The 25,453-nt window shown below is 42.2% G+C and overlaps 1 protein-coding gene across 8 annotated transcripts in view; it reads left to right on the top strand.

Annotated features, from left to right (window-relative positions):
• dnah7 (dynein, axonemal, heavy chain 7) overlaps positions 1-25,453 on the top strand; it is an 82,220-nt gene that overhangs the window by 25,728 nt on the left and 31,039 nt on the right. For 7 of the 8 annotated variants that reach the window (XM_086219685.1, XM_086219686.1, XM_086219683.1 and 4 more), the window contains 17 exons: positions 239-407; positions 2,082-2,184; positions 3,330-3,457; positions 3,676-3,888; positions 4,487-4,585; positions 5,276-5,524; positions 7,397-7,546; positions 12,849-13,031; positions 14,624-14,800; positions 15,047-15,178; positions 16,477-16,698; positions 17,514-17,711; positions 21,274-21,429; positions 21,916-22,084; positions 23,379-23,505; positions 23,677-23,896; positions 24,425-25,051. In XM_086219685.1, coding sequence (XP_086075811.1) covers positions 239-407; positions 2,082-2,184; positions 3,330-3,457; positions 3,676-3,888; positions 4,487-4,585; positions 5,276-5,524; positions 7,397-7,546; positions 12,849-13,031; positions 14,624-14,800; positions 15,047-15,178; positions 16,477-16,698; positions 17,514-17,711; positions 21,274-21,429; positions 21,916-22,084; positions 23,379-23,505; positions 23,677-23,896; positions 24,425-25,051 — 3,322 coding nt within the window. The remainder of the gene's footprint in view (positions 1-238; positions 408-2,081; positions 2,185-3,329; positions 3,458-3,675; positions 3,889-4,486; positions 4,586-5,275; positions 5,525-7,396; positions 7,547-12,848; positions 13,032-14,623; positions 14,801-15,046; positions 15,179-16,476; positions 16,699-17,513; positions 17,712-21,273; positions 21,430-21,915; positions 22,085-23,378; positions 23,506-23,676; positions 23,897-24,424; positions 25,052-25,453) is intronic. The other variant, XM_086219684.1, reaches the window with a different exon arrangement.

The following is a 25,453-nucleotide window of genomic DNA, read 5'->3' as shown; positions in this document are numbered from 1 at the left end:
AGGGAATATTGTTTGATGGAGCGTTGGTCTGTCCCTCCGGTATCCAGATCCAGAAACTTGTACAATCAATGCCAAGTTCTGTTGAAGCTGCTCTCACAGTTTGTGGAGGTCCAACACCTTACTAAGATATTTGTTTTTTGTCTTTAATTTAACTTTAATGTATTAATTATAGGGAGGAAAAACTACTGCATTAAAGACACATGCCAGAGGGTGTTACTGTCTGTCCCTCTTCCTTCAGGACTTTATTTGGTGCCCTTCATCTCCATTTGGGAGGAGCACCCGAGGGTCCGGCTGGCACAGGAAAAACAGAGACGACCAAAGATTTGGCCAAAGCTGTGGCCAAGCAGTGTGTGGTCTTCAACTGCTCTGATGGGCTGGACTACATCGCTCTGGGAAAATTCTTCAAAGTGAGGACAAATTCTTCATACAGATTTATCTTACCAGGCACATTGGTTTATGTCAGTTCAAGGAGAACTGGCTGTGGTTAAGGTGTGATGATGGTGAGAATTCACTGTTTGTTCAGAATGACAAAGACTGCTGCTGCTGCTGAGGACGCGAGCATAGATCAGGCAGGACCATCACAATAACTAACGGGCCAGATTGAACAGGCCAAGTTTTAGATGCTCCAGTTACCTGCTCTTTTCCAGACAGTAAAACACTGGTTGTCCTGAAAGGTGCTATCCAAGTGAATTATTATTATTATTATTATTATCATTATTATATTACATGAGCATTTTCTCAGATGATTCTATGCAGAAAAGCTCATGTTGCCTCAGGTTAATACCTACATGTCGTTGGCCTAGTTCTGATTGAAGTATTCCAGAAGCAGATATTTCCACCTGGGAATATCCCACTTGCATAACGATCAGCACTTCAAAGAGTCTTACAGTAGAGGGTGACACAGGGGGTTGGTTTCCCACAGATTTGTATGTATTTCTGTCTCAGAGAAGCGTATAAACATGTTCCTCTCTGCACACCACGATGTAGGACAGGATGTATTTGAAATGTTGTAAGGTGGAGCAGTTGTGTTACCTCGATAGACATGTGTGTTGCCTCTGCACCAGTTAGCTTGTGTGATGTATGTAGACTATTAAGATTTGCCCCCAAAATACATGATATATTATTAACACAGGCGCCATGTTTCTCTGACGTCATGCTCAGGGACCCTGGATATTGTTGCACTGATGTGTTCCAGGCCTCAACTCGTGGCTGCAATATTCAGTACTCTAGCATCTCACCCAGAGCAGGAGGAACACTGTCTGAGGAACAGTGGCCTTGTTCACTCCCCCAACACTGCTGCAACTGATCATCCATCCATCCATTTTCTTCCGCTTATCCTGCTAAGGATCGCGGGGGGTGGAGCCTATCCCAGCAGCTTTTGGGCGAGAGGCGGGGTTCACCCTGGACGGGTCACCAGTGCATGGCAGGGCCAACACATAGAGACAGACAACCATTGGCTCTCCCAGCCACGCCTACGGTCAATTTAGAGTCTGGATTAACCTGGTCCCCTCTTGATGTCTTTGGACTGTGGAGGAAGCTGGAGTACCAGAGAGAACCCAGCAGGAACAGGGAGAACATGGAGACTCACCCAGAAAGACCCCGTGCTCCAGCTGGGGCTCCACCCACAACCTTCTTGCTTTGAGGCGGCAGTGCTGACCACTGGTCCACCGTGCCGCCTGCCACTGATCAGTGTCATGTAATTATAGTTATAGTTTTGGAAGTGTCTTGAATGTGGAAATTCACACGTGCACATCCACGCACGCACGTACATGCACATACATACACATTCCCTCACACACACACACACACACGTACACACACACATACACCAAATTATTGAAAAAAAATCTCATTTTTGTGCCCAGTGAAATTGCTCGCTATGCTCACATTGTCCTCAGACACACACACACACACACATACACACGAACAAGCAAACCTCACTTATGCATTTAAATTAGTTTTAATGTAGTGATGTGCATGTTTGTGTTTGCTAATGTGCGTGTGTGTGTGTGTGTGTGTGTGTGTGTGTGTGTGTGTGTGTGTGTGTGTGTGTGTGTGTGTGTGTGTGTGTGTGAGACCAGGGCCTGTTGTCTTGTGGCGCGTGGGCTTGCTTTGATGAGTTTAACCGGATTGACTTGGAGGTGCTGTCTGTGGTGGCTCAACAGATTCTTACTATACAGAGAGGTTGGTGCTTTTTTTCCACATTCTACTTTTCCTTTCCTTGCATCCGTACCAAGCCTGTCAGCATACCAGAAACACATTTTGCACATCCCCACACAGGTTTTAGACCACAAAGAAGTGCAATATGGAGCTTTTGTGCAGGCTGGCTGTCAGAACTTCAAGCTCAGCCTTGTTCACCGCAGTGCAGCAATGTGTGCTTCGGGTGTCGATTTACTTGTCAAATGGGTATAGAAAATATCTTTGCCCAAAGTTTAAAAATGATAGTTTTCTGTGCTTAAATGGCTGTTAGGAAATAAATTAGAAGTGTGAAATGTGCAGCTCCCTGGCTGGTATTTAGTTAAATTTCTGAAGACTAAGCGACTTTAATGCTTTGTTCTCCAGGATAAAATTTATCATATTATATTTTTTGATATTTAATATATAAAAGTTTCAAAAGCATTTATGCATCTTAAAAAGAGTTTGCTAGTGAGTGACCAAACGAGCCTGCAGAAGTTGTCAGTGATAGTAAAGATTGTCACTCCTAAAATAAATGTACCACAAAGCCAGTTTCATTGATGCTGACATCCTGAGTTCGTTGTGTAATTTTTCTTTGTGTTTTAATTGCTTGATTTGTGCTTCAAAAATCATGAATATGGTGTTCAAATGTGAAGATTATCTTGCTAAGAAAAATGTCTATGGCTCATAGTCATTTGTTTGCCACAGAGATTTATTCTCAACAAAATCCAAAATCCCTTTGGTTTTTGATTGACAGAATTCATGGTGACGCTGACCTCGGATCAGACTACAAAAACACACGTGCATTTTCTTGTAGTGTGAAGTTTTTTTTTAATCACGCAAAGTTACCTTAGTGAAGGAATAATATGTAGCATAAGGAAATTAACATAGGTTGCCTTCGAGGTCTACATTTATATGTTTTTGTAGCAGTGTGTGCATTTGCCCCTATGATGAGCACATGGATTTAACATCAAGAGAAACATCTACACTTCCTATGGATTTGTTTCTGTGGGTTCCTGATACATAAATGGACACAGAAGTCAAACTGTGTGCATTTAAAACCAGAAGACCGGAGCAGTGACTGATTTCCATGTGTCTTCATACTGAGTCAACAAGCCCAGATAGACACTGTATAACTGTATCTGTGTGTCCAGGGATTGCCGCCCATAGCGAGCGGCTGATGTTTGAAGGAACGGAGCTAAAACTGGACCCCTCCTGTGCTGTCTTTATTACCATGAATCCTGGATATGCTGGGCGCTCCGAGCTTCCAGACAACCTCAAGGTATTGCCTTTGAGGCCTTTGTGACTCTTTTATTTTTGATTCATATATCACATAAATCTGGAGTTTGAAGAATCAAATACAAGCCTGTCTTATATCTCCAAATATATCTCAGCTATAGTCAATCTTCCAGGGCCTCCATCATCTCAGTTGAAATTTAATTCACACAATTTTGATGTGGAAACTAACTTCTATCCAGTAAAGCTGTCTCTCTGCACCAGGCTCTGTTCAGAACTGTAGCCATGATGGTGCCAGACTACGCCATGATTGCAGAGATCCAGCTTTACTCATTTGGCTTTGTAACTGCACGGCCCCTCTCCGTGAAAATTGTGGCCACTTATCGACTGTGCTCAGAGCAGCTCTCCTCGCAGCATCACTACGACTACGGGATGAGAGCTGTCAAGTCTGTACTGACTGCTGCTGGAAACCTCAAGGTATAGAGTGTGATTAAGTTTTGTTGTATAATGCTGTTGTGTGCATATTTATATGTATATATATATATATATATATATATACACACACACACACACACACACATATAATATATGTGTGTGTGTGTGTGTATATCTATATAGATACAGATCTATATAGATATACATATAGATAGATAGATATCGATTGATTGTAACATGAAACAACTGTAACATGTCCAGTAGCCCAACCCTGGCTACTTCCCAAATGCAATATGACAAAGTGTAATGCATGAGAGAGAATGAAAAGCGCTGTCAGGTTGGAAGCAATCGCCCTTTTTATACAAACAGGACATGTGCACCCACTCTGGTGCCCCTAAACACCCCTGTACTTCAAATATCTGGTTCTTTATGAGACAGTCCTGTTGTTTTTTTCTATCCAGGGGTCTATATAGCCATGATTGTTGTGTGGCTCAGTAAATTTAGTCATAAACGCAAATTCAGCTGTCTGAGTCTGTTCCTAGTTTGCTGTGTTTTATTTCTTTGATCTGGATTTAATCTCCCATCTTTCTCTCCTCTTTTTCTCCTCATCCTCCACGGGGCTGGATGTGTTGCTCTGCAGCTCAGTTTTCCAGAAGAGAATGAAGACATCCTATTGCTGAGATCCATTATCGATGTCAATCTGCCCAAGTTCCTGGCCCACGATCTGAAGCTGTTTGAGGTGTGATAGAGTGCGGCAGTGTGTGTGTGTGTGTGTGTGTGTGTGTGTGTGTGTGTGTGTTTGGTTCTTGTTTAACTTAATTTTCCTCTCAACAGTGAGTTAATGATATTGTTTTCAGTATGAAATGACAGGTCATTTTATGTGTTCTGTCTAGTAAATGTCAGCCGCTCCATTGTTCAGGCTCGTTTGGCGATAATCACACATGCACAAATGCAGCAACAGCACAAAAGCTACAATTTGCATGACTTTAGCTAGCACAGGTATGCACATACAGAGCTCCCCAAAGTCATAAATCAGCGATTATGCTTTTCTCCTTTTACCACATTTTTATCACTTGTTCTACTTAGATGTTGGCAAAACCCCAACTAACCATGGATGGTGTGTGAGCCACTCATGATGCTCAGGTGTCGTTGTCTGTTGAAGGATTTTAGACTTACTCTTTGTTACCTGAAGCAAATAATGTTTTGGATTCTTTCCTCTTAGTTCGTCGAGTACCTGTAGCAATCTGAATAACAGAAATTAAGAAAAGTATTCCTAAAGCTACACGTCTCTTCCATCTTGATGACCCCTTTCACCCCCGCACAAGTGTTTACGATGCATATGCATAAGCTTGTTATCGCTACTGTATGTTCTGTCTAAAGGTGCACTACAGTGTGCTTCATTTTACAGCTCTCCAATTTTCCATCGTAGGGTATCACTTCTGACCTCTTCCCAGGGGTCACGCTCCCAAAGCGAGACTACCGCATTCTGCTGGAAGCCATTAAAGAAAACTGCCAGCGCATGAACCTGCAAGTCACTGATTTCTTTGCTGAGAAAATCCTGCAGATTTATGAAATGATGATAGTGAGGCATGGTTTCATGCTGGTTGGGGAACCCTGTGGAGGGAAAACCAGTGCCTATCGTGTGCTGGCAGCAGCTCTCCGTGACGTCTGGGAAAAGGTACGCTACACTGCAGAGATGCAGACTCTGATGTGGACTCGTCCTAGAGGACCTAGTCTGACTCAGACTCAGGGACTCAGGAGCATTCTTTAGCAAGTGTACTAAGGCAGGGGGTGTTAAACATTTTAGCTCAGAACCCCAAGAGTAAATATGCCAGAGACCCCGACTATCCTCTGGTGCACAAACCTGTGCCCTCACATGGCATTTATTGGCCAAATTTAAATAGATTTGAATTGAAATGCTGTTTTTATAGTGGTCATAGTCATGTTTTATAAACTTAAGAAACAATTGAAGGACTTTGGGAACATATGCATGAAGGAACTGTTTGATGAGCTGAATGCCATTCCTTCCTGTCATGCTAATCCTCATGTACCGGCCTTGTGCACGTGGCTGAAGGGTTACTGCAGCAGCAGCAGCAGCAGCAGCAGCAGCAGCACACTTGTGCTACTTTACAAGACATTTGGCTGTAAGAACTTCACACTAAGCTTAACCACAACAACTGCTTCTGTACAAAGTTTGTGATGTCAGCATGAAGGTTGCTGGAACGACCACATTAAACTTAATTAAATAATGTGAATGCTGAGGTTAGCAAACACGCTGCTATATTTTAGCTTGCTTCTAGCTTTGTGGGATGGGAACGTGATTGGTGTTTGATGAACATATTATAAAGACAAGTGCTTTCCTGTGTTGAATTCCATAACAACAATAGAGCGGACTTTATGAAGAGGGAATCGGACATTCAACCATGCTAACTTACTTCTAGGTTTTAGGACTCATTCCTGAGCCACTTGATGATTGGTGGAAGGACTTGAGACTTGACTTGCAAGAAAAGACCTGTGAACCAAGTTTAAACTGTCTAAAATGTTGTAGAGGAAGTTTGAAGCTGTGCTAAGAAATTTTGGACAGTTGATGAGCAGCAAGATGGTAATGTTGCTAAAGAAGGTGACACTTGTGATTTGAAAATAATGGCAGTAGAAGTGGAGGAGGAACAGTGACAGTAAAGAGCAAGTGAAGCTTGACGCCGTGTGTCAGCCCATCACATTTCTGAAATCTGCGTGGCACAAAGACTTGATCAATAGCTGCTTTAAACCACTTTCTTTGTTGCTTTCCTCTGGTTGTCCTTGAGGTCCTGCGCATCTATTATGCTGCTGTCAGGTATTAACCTGTTCAATTTATCAGAGATCCACAGATGGTTGATCATGCATTTTTAATTGCATTTTATTAGGGATATTCATAGAGTTTCCTGCATTCTTGGGACAAGCTGTAAAAAATCATAAACCTTTATGTCAAGTAAAAGTATATGTTATACTCAATATCCAAGGCTTAGCTGAGTTACATATTTGTCCGGAGTAAACACATCTATCCAATTTGTCAGAGCTGTAGTCTTTGTTTAGTTGTTATCGATCTCACAGAGAAGAGCAGAAGTGGCTTGTTGAATTTACATGGCTGAGAGGGCCGAGATGCATCCCAGCGAGGAGACAGATGAAGGCCTGCTGATGGAACGCCTGGGAACGCCACATTTATCATGGTCATCCTTGTCAATGCACATCCACTGATCATGTACAACCCCCCTTTCTTTTAGGTTATTTCTCCAGCAGCTCGCTCCTTCATTGTTTGTGGCAGTATTTGCTCCTCGTCTTCACTTGGCAGTAGTTTTGTCTTACTGACAATAATCTTCCAAGTGATTTATGAGTCTTGCCTGTGACACGTTGGTCAAATTAGGGATTCTTTATGCTTATTGAGACACATTTGCTTTGTTTTTGTGTGGATCTCGTGACTGACCCCTAATTTGAATGATTTTCATGTGTTAATATATAGACTTTGCTTGGCTTTTTTTGGTTTATAATATCTCTTGAATATGTGACATCCCAGGGTCTGATGGATGAGAAGCAGGTACAGATCACTGTTATCAACCCCAAATCCATCACCATGGGGCAACTGTACGGCCAGTTTGACCCTGTTTCTCACGAATGGTCTGATGGCATCCTCGCTGTTAGCTACAGAGCCTTCGCCGCCTCCCAGGTAAGCTGCCTGCCTTTGAGAATTCCTGAAAAATAGTGGTCCTCAACCTAGGGGTCACAACCTGCAGGGATTTTTCATTTACAGCTAAAATGACAGCACAGTTAAATAAATCTGGAGGTAAACCCTAAAACTCATTACTGAGTCTCTGGGCCAAAAAAGGGCAGCGAGCAGCTGCTCCAACAGAGAGTCATGCAGATGAACATGTGAACATCCATGCAGGGTTAGTTGCATTACTTGCTCTACTTTTTAGTTGAAATCCAGTTTGGTTTCACAGTGTCCTTCAAAAATATGCAATATATATATATATATATATATATATATATATATATATGTACTGGCTAAAATTTCACAGTGCACAAATCCTGATAAAGCTGCAATTTAGCAGAGGGCATGTGGTGGCTGGAACCCTTCCCATAATCTCCCATGGCTCGCTATCGGCTTCATATTGGTGTGTTTGAGAAGTTGACTTGGACCGTGAACACACACGTTTATACCAGAATTATGTCCTTGAGTGGTTATGTTGATTGATTATATAGTTTGTTCTCATCCAGGAATTGTAAAACAGACCCCTGAAAAACCATAAATAAAACCTGTCGTTACAACTACATGAATTGTCTAACAGCCAACATTTAGCATTGTAGTCGCATCAATTAAACAAGGTATAAATACCATCTTTGTTCTTATTCTCAACAGTCTGTTTTCTGCTCTGATTGTAGTGCTACAGTGCAGAGCCTGTTGATAAAAGTACGTGTGTAAATGGAGTCTGATGTGCTCTCAGGTTTGTCACTGAGGCCTTTGCACTCGTCTTTTTCATTCCAAAATGTCAGATGACTGGCAGTGTCTGACATTTTGTGCTGTCCATTGCGACACAACACTCTTGAGTGCTTCTTTACAATTTTCAAAAAAAATAAATTCCCGAGAGCCGTAGACCAAAGTGTGTCTGTGGTTATGTGACTGCAGGATCAGCTGGCTCACAGCTGAACACGTCTTTATTCATGTTCGCATCCAGCAGTTCACCCCATAATCATGCAGTCTGCTGTCAATAATAATAACCAATAAATATTGCCAGTTCAGATTCTCAGAGGTGTTTTTTTCTTGATGCAATGGAAATGAAGTACGCGAACCAGTCTTTCCTTGAGAGGATTTGGGTTTTAAAATGCTAAGTGCAACTTCCCAATACTGAAGTATTTGTAATCTCTCTCAGTTTATGACATGTAAATATGTTCAGATCAGTGTACTCATATTTTTAGTGGCCTCAATCTGTCTGAACAAGTCATATCTTAAAGCCACAAAAGAACTGAATTGAAGGAACACGAATCTTGTGGCTACTAAACATATTTTTTGGTGATCATAGCCAGTCAGAAGTCAAGTTGTGGAGTTCAAAACAATCAGTAAGTAGTGACACAAAGCACAGATGCCCCCAAAGACCCAACATGGCGGCCAAGCGACAAACCCTGCCATTTTACACCTGAACAGTACATTAAATATTTAAATTAAGTTCCTTAAAACATTTGAGGTGAGACATGTTGGATCAGCACTGCTGAGTTACAGACTTGGATCATTTGAAGAAACCATCCATCCATTTTCTACTTCTTATCCTGTTATGGGTGGCGGGGGGTGGGGGGGTGGAGCCTATCCCAGCAGCCTTCCCCCTGGACAGGTCACCAGTCCATGGCAGGGCCAACACATAGAGACAGACAACCATTGGCTCTCCCAGCCACGCCTACGGTCAATTTAGAGTCTGGATTAACCTGGTCCCCTCTTGATGTCTTTGGACTGTGGAGGAAGCTGGAGTACCAGAGAGAACCCAGCAGGAACAGGGAGAACATGGAGACTCCACACAGAAGGATTCGCCCCCATTTTGAGTGTCATTGACCCATAACACACTGCTGAGGCTTACATTACAGTACAGAACAGAAGAGACAAATATGAAGAATAAGAAGGGAACGCGGCCCTGCTGACATGCTGAACTGAAAGCTTCAGTGTAAACAGAACAGAATCAAACAGAATCACGTTTGCTGTACTCAGTAAAGGTGTTTTTGACTTGCTGAGAACTGTAAACATTAAAGGAATGCCCACACAGCACATTGAAACATCAGTTGTTCGCATCTTTACATCAGAGTGAGTTGTGCACACCAGTATCTTCTTCGGCAGTGGCCCATTGAACCGTTTCTGAATCATCAATCACTCAATAAATGTATGAAGCCTGAAATCCCTGATCATGATTGGCCTGAAGGGAATTTACAGTCAGTCTAAGCAACACGCACAATAAGACTCTGTGGCTCTTAACATAGTAATTATTCTCTCTTCAAATCGTACACTTAAAAATAGTAACGCTGTTAATGGGATGACTGGAAAACAGCACGTGACCATTTACTATACAGGAAGTGAATTATTAGCACACGTGACTAATTAGCCACAGATTAAACCACTGCCAACAGACAGTCCAGTCTTAGAGTAGATTGACCCAGTTTTCTCTTTGTAGCCTCTCCAGGGCTCCGAACAATGTATAATATTCATGTCAGCATTGATCACAAACTAAAATGGGCTGATGGAAAGTCAGGCCCTTCATCCAACCATGTGCTGAAGCAACAACTGCTTCGTGTTTCTGTCACATTGTGCTGGGAAGCTACTTGGCTGCTTGTTGAGTATTTCTGCTGAAAACAAGACAATCAAGCGTCAGTTCTTACAGCTGCTGTGATATCAGTGGGGATGTGGAATTACTCCATTGAACTACTAGCGGTGAAGTGCTTCCTCCATGACAAGAAATACAGCACTGACTCAAATGTTGCTCTGACTTATCCTTATGGGTTCACATGCACTTGCATCTATCACTTCTGGCTAAGTACAATGTGGCCAGATGTGCCACATGTTTTAATATTTGATGCTGTGGGGAAGGAGCAGTGCAGCAAGACGATGACAATGAGACGCATCATTGTGCAACAGACATGACGGTCCCATTCGGTGCAAGCCGGTAGCGATAAAGTCTCCCATGGCAGAGACAACAAAACAAACGTTTTGTTGTCTTGTTAAATTTAGATCTAAAAACTCGTGTCCATGCGTGCACACACAAGACATACATGTGCAGATGGTTTCAAGATGGCAGTGGAAGGTGTTTAATACTGGAAAACCATTTGCTTTTATTGAATTTGAAATTGTTTCCAGGGGCGGCGTGGCTCAGAGGTAGAGTCCAAGTGTGCTTCAGCAAGATGCTGAACCCTAATACCTCCTGATGGCCCTGCGATGGACTGGGGACCCGTCCAGGGTGAACCAGCCTCTCACCCAATGTCAGCTGTGATAGGCTCCACCCCCCCGTGACCCTTAATTGATAAGCGTTATAGAAAATGGCGATAACCATGGCCGAAGGGATCCATCCATGCTATTCATGTGATCACAACATCTATTAATGAAGTTGAGGAAAATTCCTAGGAAATTTCTTTAAAGTGGTTAAAAATGTTGACAAGGTCACTTTGAAGCTTTGGCATTGTCCACAGGGCATTACTGGAAGGAATTCCATCAGACGAGTTAAAAACTTACACTTGGAGGATGAACTGACTCTATTGTAGTGGCTAAAGTTCAAAGGAGCTGTGACTCCACCAACAAAAAAAATGTTGACCTAATAGCATGAAATTGTGATATTTTATACCCTGAAGGTGCAGCATCAACTTCCATGTGACTTTATATCTTTTCATTATTCAATGTCTCTTCATTCATTAAATACCTATAAACTCTGCACTATATACAGAATATCAAGAGAAACATGGATGTCAACTGCAGCTGGAAACAGAGCCACCGCAAGGCGCTAACGTTGTTAGCGCCGTTGAATGTCTGGCTCCCTCGTCTCAAAACTAATGGGATTTTTTTTTTTAATGGGTTTTCTGTTAAACGCCTGAAATAATGTCTGTTGTCAACACAAGCGTAAGATGATTTAACATTTCGTCGGCATTACAAATATCAGTGGATACACAGTAAAGCTTTTTATGTTGCTTAAAAACGGCAGTTGCTACCGAGTGGCTAAAACAAAATAAAGGTATCACAGATGATAAATGTTGAAAACAGAAGTGCGACGCTCGTTGTGCTGACTTTGAAATCATGCATTCATGCTGTCAGTCATTCATAGCATATCGTTAGCTTTGTCGCGCTGATGATTGTATTCGCGCCTCACAAATCAATGAAGTGCAGGAGTGGAGATTATTCATGTGAAACAAAACATCTACGTCTCATAGACTTTTTTTTGTTTTTGTTTCTTTTTTTGCCACAGATCTGATTTTCTCCAGTAATCCGTAATCCCACACGATAATCTCATTGGTTTTTGGTCAAGGGAGCCCTTGGTCATGCATCTCTGTGGTAGTCTATTCTGGTGACAGTTGTCTCTGTAGATAATTTTGTCATTTTACTAATTGTTTGTGTCGGTGAGTAAGCAGTGGGAGAAGTAGACAGTACATACTGATGGAGTGAAAACAGAAAATGAGGCTTGGTTTACTGCAGTTTTCCTCTCTGGGTAAAAATCTATCTCTGTTGTTGTTTTTCTGCACCACATTTTTGTAAACTTTTTTTTTTTTTTTTCCCTTTTGCGTGCCAATCTGGAGTCGGCAGCAGTGTAGTGTATTAAACTCTGCATATACAATGTCATTTTTCCAGTGCCAATGCTCTCTGTCAGATCATTACATTATAGCATGCTTGCTTCCCTCTTGAGCAGCAGATGGCTTCAGCCCAGGAAGCTCCATTTGTTTATAATGTCACAAATCAAGTTCAGCTCTCGCCAGCCCATTTAACTGCAGAACTGACGCTCGTTGTCAACTTCCATTACGACTGTGTAGGTGTTAATCTCATTCATTTAGCAAACATTCTTCAGTTATTGAGGAACATAATGTTATGTCGTGACCTTGAAAGGACGACCGGTGACGTTCCTTCTGAGGAGAGAAATGAATTCAAAATGAGATTAAAGGATACAGGCACTATCTTTATCAGCTGAATAGTGGGGTGTGTTCTAAGATCGTCTTGTGCACTTTTAAGTCCTTGTTCTAAACTTTAAAGCTCCATTAATACCTTCAAAATCTCTGTATGTTTAAGCACTGCAGGGAGCTTGTCTGTCTATCTTTGTCTTCTCTGAAAAATATCTACAATGTGTCCATCTGCTCCTCTTCGTGTCACTCTGCCTCCTAATTAAAGATGATAATCCAGTAGGTCGGCAGTCCTGTCCATATTGGCGACCATCTTTTGACATGTAATCTTACTTTTCATGTTTTCCTGAAAAATCTTCGGTCAAGGTGTTATCGGTTCTATTTCTGGTGTCTCTCAGAGCCCCGACAGAAAATGGCTTATCTTTGATGGCCCCGTGGACGCCGTGTGGATCGAGAACATGAACACGGTACTGGACGACAACAAGAAGCTGTGTCTGATGAGCGGTGAGATCATTCAGATGTCGCCGCAAATGAGCCTCATCTTTGAACCCATGGACCTGGAAGTGGCATCGCCAGCCACGGTGAGAACGGGGCTCTCACTCCAGTTCAAGGCTTTCTGTTAGCAGCAATTCTGCCTCAGGATGTCCATCACTCCTCTTGCCACTTCTTAAGAACATTAATTCTCATTTGAAGTGTTTTTAAGTGGAAGTTTGCTTTTAATCTTGTAGCCCTCAATGTAGCCATACAGACAGGAAGCAAAACCTGATTCTGTTTGTATGCTCTTGTTCCTGATACCTATTTTGTACATTTTGTTGCTGTCAATCACACAGACTCGCGAAGACTTTAGAGCTGAAGTAGCTATCAGGCTTTGCTTCCTGTCTGTAAGACTAAATTGAGGGTAGGGTGTTCGAGGGAAGTAAGACATGTTTTGTGTAATAATTGCAGTAATTTTTTCAGAAGATGAGGTCTATTTATTTATTTTTTTCCTTCACATAATAGTTGTCTTATCTTTAGAGATGTAGCGCTCTAAATGAAGTACACCAGTCCCTGCTGTCTTATGGAAGTAATTTTTGGGGGTTGCCAGATGGTTGTGGGTGAAAAACAGATATTTTTATTCTGGAAACGTTCTTATATTCTTGGCATTGCTTTGGCGTAAAACTGTGCCTGCTGTGCGCTCATGAAAAGTGATATAAAATATAAAAACTAGGAAAACAGTTCCCAGTTCAAATCTTACACTTTGGCCTGTAACACGATAAGCTGATACTGTTTTACTGTTCTTTTAGGTCTCAAGTAAACATGCTGACTGTAGTGGTGCCGTTATTTAAATATATTTGAAAGCCTTAATGTGATTTATTATTCTTTCTGCGGGCAGAGAATTGCAGTTCGAGGGCAGGAGCAGGGGTAGTGAGCCCATACCTGATTACTTAAAAGGTTGAGAACCACCGCTTTATGAGATAGCACTACCAGCTGTTTACATCCCAGTACATCGTCTCTCTAACACACGCGCTCGCTCATGACACCCTTCCTTCCTTCCTGTGTGTAGTAAATACTCCAGCAATCGTGTCCGCGATAATTCACTGCTGCTCCAATTATCTGGTGGTGTCCCCAGATAGTTTAGACTTCATCAAAGAAAGGAATAACCTTGCTGAATGTATGTGTTTTGCTGAATGATTACAACATCAGTCAGTACAGCAGCACTCTAGTTACCATATCCTACTCTTATTGGTAGCTTATTAAAAATATCTGTATGCACCTGAAGCTGTGTGGGGCAGTTTAAAAGTCATGTTGACGACAGAGGCGTGACGATTTTAAAATTCCTTTGTATTTCGCCATCTTTTTCTAATTTGAACTGTTCAAGCTTTTGCACCACCAATATTATCAAGGCTCATCATGACCAGTCCTCATTCAGTCTAAAAATAGTCGACCAAGTTCAGCTAATGCTAGAAGGGGCTTCAGCACATTATGAATCCTATAATAATGATGACATTTTTGTATAATGCTTCAATTATCACTTTGGAATGGCAAAATAAGGCCATTTCTGTACGACATGTATGGACAAGAGGGAAAATCTTCAGCCAGGCAGTCCTGTGACCCTATCCAGGACAGACAGACCTCCAGCACTAGGAGCTGCTGTGTTTCCAGACACAATTTCATATGTTAACGTTTGTGGCAGGTGTCTCGTTGTGGGATGATCTACATGGAGCCACATATGCTGGGCTGGCGGCCACTGATGCAGTCCTGGCTCAGTACTCTGCCTGTCACTCTCAATTCAGCTCACAAAGACCTCATCACGGGTCTTTTTGACCGCGTCCTGCCAGCCTGCCTGGAGCTCATTCGCAGAGCTACCAAGGTAAACACACATCGATACACTGGTCATTCTCTACCTGGCTGTTGTTTGAAGATGAATATTATGTTGCATTTTTTATTGAGGGTAGATTTAGGTCAGTTTCTTTATCCAGAGATATTTTTGTGTACATGGATTTTTGCTTATATTGTACATCGTTTTAAGAGTGGACACATATTTTTGATTTTCATTTTGTTTCAGTATATTTCAGTGGTATATTAAGACAGCTTTTCTCTGTCTGCCTGATTTCAGGAGCTGTCACCCACCTCTGACACCAATCTAGTCAAGTCCCTGATGAATCTAATGGACTGCATGATGGATGAGTTTCACGATGAAGCAAAGATGAAAAGCATGAATGAAACATATATTTGCTCGTGGTTAGAGGTTTGTGCCCACTCTCACTACAACTGCTGTGACAAATCATAACATATTAATGTAATATGGAGGTACAAGCCACAAGTGTCTGCTGCAGCATAGAACAGCCATTATGGATGGTTTACTGTAGCTTCGCGATCTTACAAAAAGGTTTCACAGTACAGCTCAGTGTCTTAAGAAGTGATCCATTACATACAGTGTACACTACAGAGGCCAGCGTAATGCTAGTTAGCTTAGCATAATGAATGGTAGTGGATGGAGAGGTCAGCATACCTCTGAGCCTGTACTTTGTTGCAAGGGTCAGGACCTTGGCGTAATCATCCTCTCATGCACGGGCGGCCATGATTCATGGCAGCAGCCCTTCTTCTCGTCAGCATTGTTTTCTTGGCTGAGGATTTGAGGTGCTGCTTTAAATCTCTGCACCCAGTCATGAAGTAGTTCCAGTTATGAGTCTGTTCTACAATGACAAGATCTTGTCATCCTGTACTGTCATTTCATAACAAAGACATTTTTTGAGAAAACTGTATGTGATGACTTTCGCCAGAGGTATGCAAACACTTACCTTTCACTAACGTTCATTGTGCTAAGCTAACGAGCGTGTTATGCAGCGCAGAGAACAAAAGGGTGTCTATCTTCCTGTCTTGCCCTAGCGAGGATGGATACAGGGTACAAGTACATTCCAAATAACCTGTATTTTCTCTTTTGAGTACTGCCATATGTCTGGTGTGTCTTCATAAAGCCTGAAACAAGTGCAAAAGTTTTAGCAGATGAGCCCTTTCTTCTGCTCCCTGCATGTGTTAAAATTTATTTTTTGCCCCTGAATCATATCTTTTGAAAGTAGTGCTATTATCCCCCTGTGGCACTGTGCACTGATGAATGCCTTTCAACCCTCGCTCCCATGTTTCACAGCCAGTCATTATCAAAGTATTGAATTAATCAGCCTTTTAACAGCAGGAGCTATCTTGAGGCTGCTAAGCCTCATTTCCAATTCCCACAGTATTCCTGCTGCTTTTTTTTCCTAACAAAGACATTTATCCTTTGTGAATTCTGGTGTTTGTCTCACAATAATTTTCTGTACACTGGTGGAGGCATTTACAGTATATAACTTTGGCACGTGTCAATTATTTCAGCAATACAAACTGTCTTTGCCGTGTGACTTGTGGCAGAAAACCTTGTCAGTGCACGGTAATGTGACTTTTACGGTGTGACAATATCTGTTAAACTAAGTTTTCTCCCAGGGTTTCCTCCAAAGATTGACGCTTTTAGCTGCAGCATGACCGTGACGGTCCTCATTCCCTTTCCCGCAGGGCATCTTTGTCTTTAGTCTCGTGTGGTCAGTTGGTGCCAGCTGTGACGATCCAGGCCGGCTCAAGTTTGATGCTGTGGTTAGGGAGATACTCAACAGCGCCCTACGTGAGGAAACACGGGCATTTTATGGCATTACAGCCGTTGTTGAGGCTCCGCCCAAACAGCTGACTGTTCCCATTCCCTCTGAGGAAACCGTGTACCAGTATCGCTTCATCAAAGAGGTTGGTATCATCATAGAATTTCCCTGCTTTTGATTATCTGGCTCTGAGCCCCGAGTCCTGGCGCTAAATTAAACGCTTTAGAAGCTGATAGAAAAAGTACATGCTTCTGTGTGAAGAATGTCTGGAAATCCGATATTTTTTTTAGCATAGTACAAACGATAATGATATAGAATTACATAAAACTGTTACAGAGATTTTTAAGGGAGGAAAAAGCTCCATCTGAATAACTATTTCAGCAGCTATCATGGTTGTAGTGAGCACAGATAAGAATGTTATGGCCAACATAATCATAATGGCACAGGCGGGGAAGGTGTTATCTTATTAATCATAGTTCTCTAACTTGACGAGAGGAAAAGAACTGGTATTGATTCAGCTGAAATTTGAAGTCCTCCACAGAGTGGCATGTATTCAAAAGCCGTATAAATACGAGCTACTATATATAGTATTTGCTTCATATACAGTCACATATGCCATTATGTTTTAACCTTGTCTTTCCATCCGTCAATACATTCCAATGTCCATCCCATTCTTGGCAATTTGATATCTTGATAATTTGGATTCAAAGGTTTTCCAAGGTTAAGATTACCCTTCCCAATTGTTGTCAAATTCTGTGATAGTTGTAGTAGAAGTGATATTTCAGCAATGCCTTGAGGGATTTCTTTTTTCAAATTTGGTCCAAACTCCCTGACTTTGGTGTCAAAGGTCAAGGTCACTGTGACTGGCACACGTCGCAGAGGTATACAGGGGTTCTAGAGGGCAGAAGTCTCCTTGTTCAGCTCAACAGTCTGCTGTCTGAAAATGTCTTTGCTCTCCAGGGGCCAGGCAGATGGGAGCTGTGGACAGATGAGCTGAAGACTGCCCCCCCCATACATAAGGACACGCAGTTCAACGAGATCATCGTGCCCACTGAGAGCACAGTGCGCTACATGGCACTGATGGAGCTGCTCATCACCCACCAGAAGCCCACCATATTCATCGGCCCCACTGGTACTGGCAAGAGCGTCTACATCACGGTGAGAGGTCTGCTCTGTGCACTTCTGCTAATGGACGTTTTATAGTCAGGTATTTTGCATCAGAGAGAGAAAGCAGTGTGAGGTTAAAAAAAAAAAAAGCAGAACTGCATCAGACAGTTATTAAATAGTTATTTGAATCTTATCTAAAAGGGACACGTCAACTGCATGGTCAGTTCTGGTCTATGCACAGGAAATAGGGATGTTTGAAATGCTGCCAGTATCAAACCCTGGTGAAGGCGTAAAAAACAGTCACTAATACTGAAAAAAAAAACTAGAATACTCTGATAAGTAACAAAACAAAGGACTGCAAACTCGAGCAAATGAGCTTCACTGGGAGTCGAGGGGAAAATACTAAGGTGCAAAACAACAACAAACACTGTAGAAAGGTACAGTTCAAAGAAGAATGTCACCATTTTGTTCTTTCACATCTGGAGGCCACTGACGGGCCAGTCAAAACACAGCAACAGCAGAATGACAACAACACTTCAGCATAATAACACATAAGATACACAACCACACACAGGGATAGTGCTTCATTCAAAAAAGGGTTTAGAAGACAATCAGGTGGAATATCAATCGATATCAGTGTGCACAGAGCTGAGCAGCCTTTAACAAACTTTTAGACTTGTTTTTTTTTGAGGTGCTGATAGAGTTGCAGCTCCTCACTTCATCGAGTCCTCCATTGATTGGTGGCTTTTACAGAGAAAACTGATTGCCCAAATGGGGCGAGTTGAAATGGTATGGTCCAATCTCATATAGGGTGCAATCTGGTATAGATTGAACTTTCTTTACTGGCTTAATCTTGCTCATGGAAATGTCAGACAATTATATCTGGCAGCTTCTGTTCTATGTGTTGCAGAATTCCTATTTGTTATGAGGAAAGGTGGCCAAACAAGCAAGTGGGGAAAAAAATAAATAATCGTGGCCTCTTATATACGTCGAGTACAGAGGTGGTATGATAAAGCAGTGTCCAACTGAGACTTCCAAGCTGTTTCTTATGATTACAGTACGACAGTCAACAATAACTTTAAGGTGGTACAATGATGATGCACTAACTGTAACCTCTGGAGATGCCACCACCGGCGCTGAACTCATGGACTTGTATTGCTTGTGTGCTTGTCATCCCTGTGTATTTTCACAAGCCACAACAACTAAAAACTTTTGTAAAGCTATTATGCCTGGGAGAAAAACATTCATGCACTTTAGTATCATGTCTTTGTTTTGTTTTTTTTAGATGCTGTGAATCGATGTTTTGTTCTACATCTGTACTTTGAGACCAGAGCGAGGTTGTTATTCATGTGCTGCACGGTGTTTTTGCCCAAGAATACTCAAATTTAAGTTCATCTGCTATTTTTATAGTATTTATGACACAAGCGGAAGTAATCAAGGGCTTTTGAGATGTGTTTAGATCAATTTTTATTTATGAGAATCAATACCTGGACTACTGTGGTGAATGAGGTCCTTGAAGAGCCACAGATATCAATCAGGTGTTTCCTCCTGGTAGCACAGCTTTGAGCCGATCACATGTAAAAAGAAAAGAACAGCAATAACAGCTGATATCAGAGTTTCTTGCTGGAAAGTAATTACAACCTTTGTAGTCATGTTGCAGGGTCAAAAGTTCAATATTTGTCTCAGAATTGCGATGTAATGAAAGTCACAAGTTTCTAATTGAATCTCCAAGATGCTCAAAAAAAACAAAAAAAAGCCCTTAAATACAAGACTCAAGTGAATGTACTTCTGTAAATGTGCTAATAACTGTTAGCTACCTTCATTAACTTGGAACTGTTTTATTTACAGCCAATGACTGCAACATTTCATCCAGACAATCATCAAATATCCAACAATACCAACTAAGTTGTAATTTAAGGAGGACAGTTTGACGCATGGGTAGATATTGCGGTGGAAATGTGAACCCTAATGCTGATCATAAGTAGTTTTGTGTAAAAAATGCAAATGTACAAATACAAACTGTTATCATGAGTGGGATTTGTAACAACATGTCATTAACTGCCCAACAGTGTCGCAGTGCTTGTTTCTTATTTAGTTGGAAAGATGGTGGTAAAAGTATGTAGAATTGAGGAAAAAAACATCTTCAAACGTAGTACCGCATTATCCAGCCCCCCCCCCCCCCCCCCCCCCAATACTGTGTTTTATTAGCTCATCCAAAAGCGCTCATATCTGAGACTCGGGGGTGAATGAAGATCATCTCTCTGGGGGGCATGTCTCACCCCCTGACTGTCTGCATGGGAGACAGCTTTGTCTCAGATTGTAATCAGCAGACTGTGACTGGATCCTGACGCTGTCAGGGACGATAAAAGGGCACCGACAGTTAGACGAGGAGAATATGACAGGCAGGGTTTGGGCTCCAGTAGAACCGGACAACTGCACACGAGTCCTCTTCGCCGGGCTCAGACGCTACCGCAGCGAGACGGCCTGAACCTGGTTTAGATAAGAGGACCATGATGAACCTCGGTTGCACCCTGCGATCTTTAGCATCACAAGTCTCCTCTAATTTTGCAACTCATTACTCACACTTCCAGAAGCTTGCGTCTGAGCTTTGACTGCATGCTCATACACACAGGAACTCAGGCTACGGGAAATAGGTCACATCGTCAGGCCAGCTATGGACCAGTCCTCACAGCTGCTTCAACTTTCACGAAAGTATGCTCTATTTCTCCTTCTCTGTGGCGTTCCACCTGAACAGTGAAGGTCATCTCTAAGAGTTTATTGGCCTTTTAGTAAAATGCCCTTTTGTGCATCGTTTGGCAAAATCAGAAATTTATAGATTTTACCCCTATACTCTAAGGAGGATGGCTTTAGATAGTGCCCTCAGAGGACAACGAATGTCATACTTCATTTTAAAGTCATTTTCTGGGATTAATTGAGATCCAGTTTTATCTAATAGAATTCTGTCACTAAATGGGATATTTAATTAGATTATAAAGCTTATCAAAACGATTTGTTACCATCAGCTCTACAGAGCCCTGGAATAGCCATACGGAGGAAAAAATATATAGAGATATAGATATAGATAGATATACAGATATATTTGTGGCTACAAGATATAAAATGTTCCCAGATTTTAGTCATTTTCCGTCCCAGCCATCCATTTTCTACCGCTTTTGCTGTTAAGTTTTGTCTTGAGGCCATGAATTCATTAAATTGAGGAAAAAAGTACGACTTGTTGCCATGAAAAAATGTAATTGAGGGAACTTTTTTTTTTCTAATCTTGTGGCCTCAAATAGAGGGAACAAATTCTATCTCATGGCCACAAAAAAGTAAAAATAAAATGAGAGAGAGCAGGTAATTGTGACCCCACTTTGAGATGCTGTATAAAAAGGTGTCACAATATAATGTGTACACAGCACAGTAAACTGTGTACACATATAAATGGTGATGATAATAATGATCACAATCAATACGCTTTCTCTATGATGGGTATAAGTTCATACAGCACTTTGGAAGATAATCAAAGACGCTTTACAAAAGAAAAAAATGGAACGATAGAATGAGTCTCTGATGTTCATATGTGCTGCTAATTCCCCCCCTTTTTTTAACCCAGGACTTCCTTTTGAATCGGCTGCAGAAGGACGTCTACCACCCATTATTCATCAACTTCTCAGCCCAGACTACAGCTGCCCAGACCCAAAATATTATTACGTCCAAGCTAGATAAGCGGCGCAAGGGAGTGTTTGGCCCTCCGTTGGGGAAGAAAATGGTACGGTCTTTTTATTATGTTCATTTGCAGCGTGTTACTGTTGGTCGTTGTTAAGATTTGTTGTCCTATTACAACTGCACAATTGAAATGCTTTTCCAAAAAGTGCACTTATAAATAAAAATCCCTGCTGTTTTAAAGGTGCTATGTGTAAGAATTGACCGACACAAGAAAACAGGGAAATCTTACAGTCTTCTCGTGTGCTGTCAGCCGACAGCGTGTGCACATTACGCATTGCTTTGCTTGCTTTTAGCAGCAGAGCACTTCATTGACACCATTTTGAATGTTTGTTTGTTTTTTTGGGCACGGTTTGTGTTGCTGGTTGTTCAATTACAATAACCTGTGGGGCAGTGCTAACTCTTCACCGGACTGGTCACTACTTACATTGAAACAAATGAAAGCTGTTTGACCCCATAATTGGTGCGCAGGATTCGCCGCCATTTTGGGTTGGCATCCTGTTCCATGTAAACCTGTGTTCTGTTTTACCAGGTGGTATTTGTGGATGATGTGAACATGCCAGCGAGGGAGGTTTATGGTGCTCAGCCTCCTATAGAACTGCTGCGCCAGTGGCTTGACCACTGGAACTGGTACGACATGAAGGATTGCTCCATGATCACTCTGGTGGATATTCAGGTCATGTGTGCTATGGGACCACCTGGTAAGAAGCAGAGATGCTCTCAAGATGCTTTTATGATTTGACAGCTGTGTGCTTCTGTACAGTTGCTTAATGTTTATGAATCAAATTAAGACTCCTTTATGAGTCCCAAATCCAGGGTGAGACTCACGCCCAGGCCCCATCTCTGGGCGAACGCGTGACCGTGAAGATCATTTGAGAGACCATTATTGCAGCAGTGAAAGATACAGTTTGAATTGGTCAAACGAAAAGGCCAATGTTACTTCTTTCCTCTCTAAACTGTTGTTGAGTCAATGTCACAGACCACTAGCTGCAGTTTTATGGAGCTTCTCACTGCCTTGAGATATTTTGCCCTTCCAACTTTACCATTACTGCCAGTGTAAGTACGAAGGCAACCTTGTCCACAGAGGCAGCTGATAGGGAGAGCAAGAGGAAGAGGGTAGGTAACATTCTCAGGTGCCCACGCAGCTACAATAATTAATTGCTGCTGGTGCCTGAGCTGAGAGTTGTTCAGCTTTTCTCAGTTGCTGCTCAGTACAGCAGCAACTAAAGCTACTCCAGGGAAAACGACAGAGGAGAAATTTTTACTGGCGTTCATGTATTTTAAATAACATGACCTCTCCTCTGTGCTGATAGCAGTTATGGGTTTATTGCAACCTAGTCCATGGTGGTGGGAGCAGAACTGGTAACACAACATCATCGCAATATTTTGCCTGTGACATCAATAAGGGGCTCAGAGTGAAGTTCTATTCAAGCGAAACATGTTTAATATATGTCATTCGTATTCAGCATTCTTTTTATAGCTGAGCATGAACTAACCATTATTAATGTCCACTTGCTGTAAAGGGTTACCACTTAAAGTGTATTGATAAATTATTTGCTGGAGTATCTATTTATTGTGCCACCCCTACATTCGTTAATAGACCATACCATTTTAAAAGACCGCGCCATTTAACTGTGAAGGGGGGTTGAGGTGACTGACGATGCATGCAACATTCTTTGTCTGTGGTTGTTTTAATGCCATTTTCACACCTTGAGTCAGGTCATGACTGTTGGTCCATCTTTGAATATCCTGTATATTTTTCCTTTCTCACTGAGATTATTATTGTATTGTATTATTATTGTCATGTGGCAAACTAAAACCTATAGATTGTTTGAGTTATTCTGTTTCAGAGGGCTGTGAGATCACAAAGTCTAATCGGACAGAATCGCATCTAAAAGGGAATTAACGAGAACTAAGGAGACTCAGGGCGACAATGCAGAAACTGTGCAGTGCTTAGAGTAAGATGGTAATGGTCTTGTCTGGCTTGTTCCTAAGGAGGAGGGCGGAACCCGGTCACTCCTCGGTACCTCCGCCACTTCAACATGATCACCATTAATGACTTTGATGAAAAGACCATGAATACAATATTTTCTAGGATCATGGACTGGCATTTCTCCATACGGTAAATACTTGGTCAATGTGATTTAATATGTTTAGGAGTGTTATTTTTGCCTCTGTAGGTAATCAACAATGATTTTTTTATGATGCCATCACGCCAGTAACTGCTGTTCAAGTGTTCAAATAACATTTTAACGTTTGACATTAAACACTATTTGAACTTTTTCATCCGCAGGTTTTCTTTCCCAAAGCCATTTATGGCTCTGACCTCTCAGATTGTTAACAGTACCATGTCAGTGTACAAAGAGGCCACCAAGAACCTGCTGCCAACCCCCACAAAGTCTCATTACCTGTTCAATCTGCGTGACGTCGCCCGGGTCGTCCAGGGCATCTGCCTGTCGCGGCCAGAGACTACAGATGAACCGCTTGTCATCAAACGTCTCTGGGCACATGAGGTAGTATAATACACGGCACGCACGGTAACCTTCAAGTCCCTGCCTTAGATCAGGGATCTCAACCTTTTCTGCTTCAATGTAACAGGCCAGCGCCCATAAAAATATCCTAAAGTAGTTGTTTTGTTGGATCTATTCCATTCTAATCCAGCAATCTATTTGAAATATGCTGACGACATCCGACAACAGCCAGCCCTGTTTTGTCAAGGTGACGCTTGAGTTTGGAAGGTTTTTATTTGAGAGTTTCGGGCCTCGTGCTCCACACTGGGCTTTGCATCGTCACCTACACTGACAGCATTATATTTATGGTTGTTTGGGTTGTGTCCATACTCAAGTTTAATATTATTTCTGTAAAAAAAAAAAAAAGCAACGACACCAGTCACATGTTTTTCACTTCCAGAACTTTTACATCCTAATTGTACTGCCCTTGCAACCCATAACCCTTTGAAGAGGTAGTTGACATCCTACACGTCCTCCAATAAAGACACACGGCTTGCTCTTCCTATAATTTACTGTTCTGTTGGTCCTCAGGTCTTGAGGGTCTACTTTGACCGTCTGGTCCACGACACAGACCGGTTCTGGCTTGTAGGTCATTTGCAGACGGTGTTACAGTCCCACATGAAGGAAGACTTTCATCAGCTCTTCCAGCATCTAGACCAGGACCGTGATGGAAAGGTCACTGAAGACGACCTGCGTAGCCTGATGTTCTGTGACTTCCACGACTCTAAGGGTGAAGACCGCAGCTACCGCGAGGTGCATAACCTGGAGCAGCTCCGACAGGTGGTGGAGTCACACCTGGATGAATTCAACAATATCAGCAAAGCACCGATGAATCTGGTGCTGTTCCGCTTTGCCATTGAACACGTCTGCCGGATTTCCCGCATCCTCAAGCAGCCAAGTGGTCACGCCCTGTTGGTGGGTGTCGGTGGGAGCGGACGTCAGTCTCTCACCCGGCTAGCAGCCTACATGGCGGAGGCAGAGCTTTTCCAGGTGGAGATCACCAAGACCTACGGGACCACTGAGTGGCATGATGACCTGAAGCTAATCACGAGGAAGGCCATGCAGGGGGAAGCTCATACCGTTTTCCTCTTTACAGACACTCAAATCAAAACGGAATCATTTCTGGAGGACATTGGGAACCTGCTCAACACCGGTGAGGTGAGGAGAGGAACGCAGTTGATGCATAGATGTGGCAGGCTTGTAGGATGACACTGACGTTGGCATCTCTGTGGGTACCAGTGACCAGAAGCCTTCGGGAGTTGTATATTCGATTATGGATGATTGTGGGGGAAAAAAAACTCTGTGATTTAAAAAATAAAAAAAAAAAAGTTTTTTTCAAATTTACATCTTTTGTTTCGCAAGATAATCTCAAGTGTGAGATCAACTGACTTTGAGGGAGATAAATGCAGCTTCAACAGCACCAATTTATTATTGTGTTCAAGGATTCATTGCTCTGCCACTGTGTTGGTATGATAGGGAATGAGAGGCAGATAAAGGAAGAGACAAAAGAGGGGTTGAACTTGATGTGAGTGGCTGTGGGCAGACATTGTTTTGCATTAT

The sequence above is a fragment of the Aulostomus chinensis genome, chromosome 12 (assembly GCF_037954235.1).
Source record: "Aulostomus chinensis isolate RoL2024-O1b breed Wild chromosome 12, RoL_Achi_v1.0, whole genome shotgun sequence".
Taxonomy (NCBI): domain Eukaryota; kingdom Metazoa; phylum Chordata; class Actinopteri; order Syngnathiformes; family Aulostomidae; genus Aulostomus; species Aulostomus chinensis.
The sequence above is the reverse complement of the archived record's forward strand: the minus strand, read 5'-3'. Positions and strand labels throughout refer to the sequence as shown.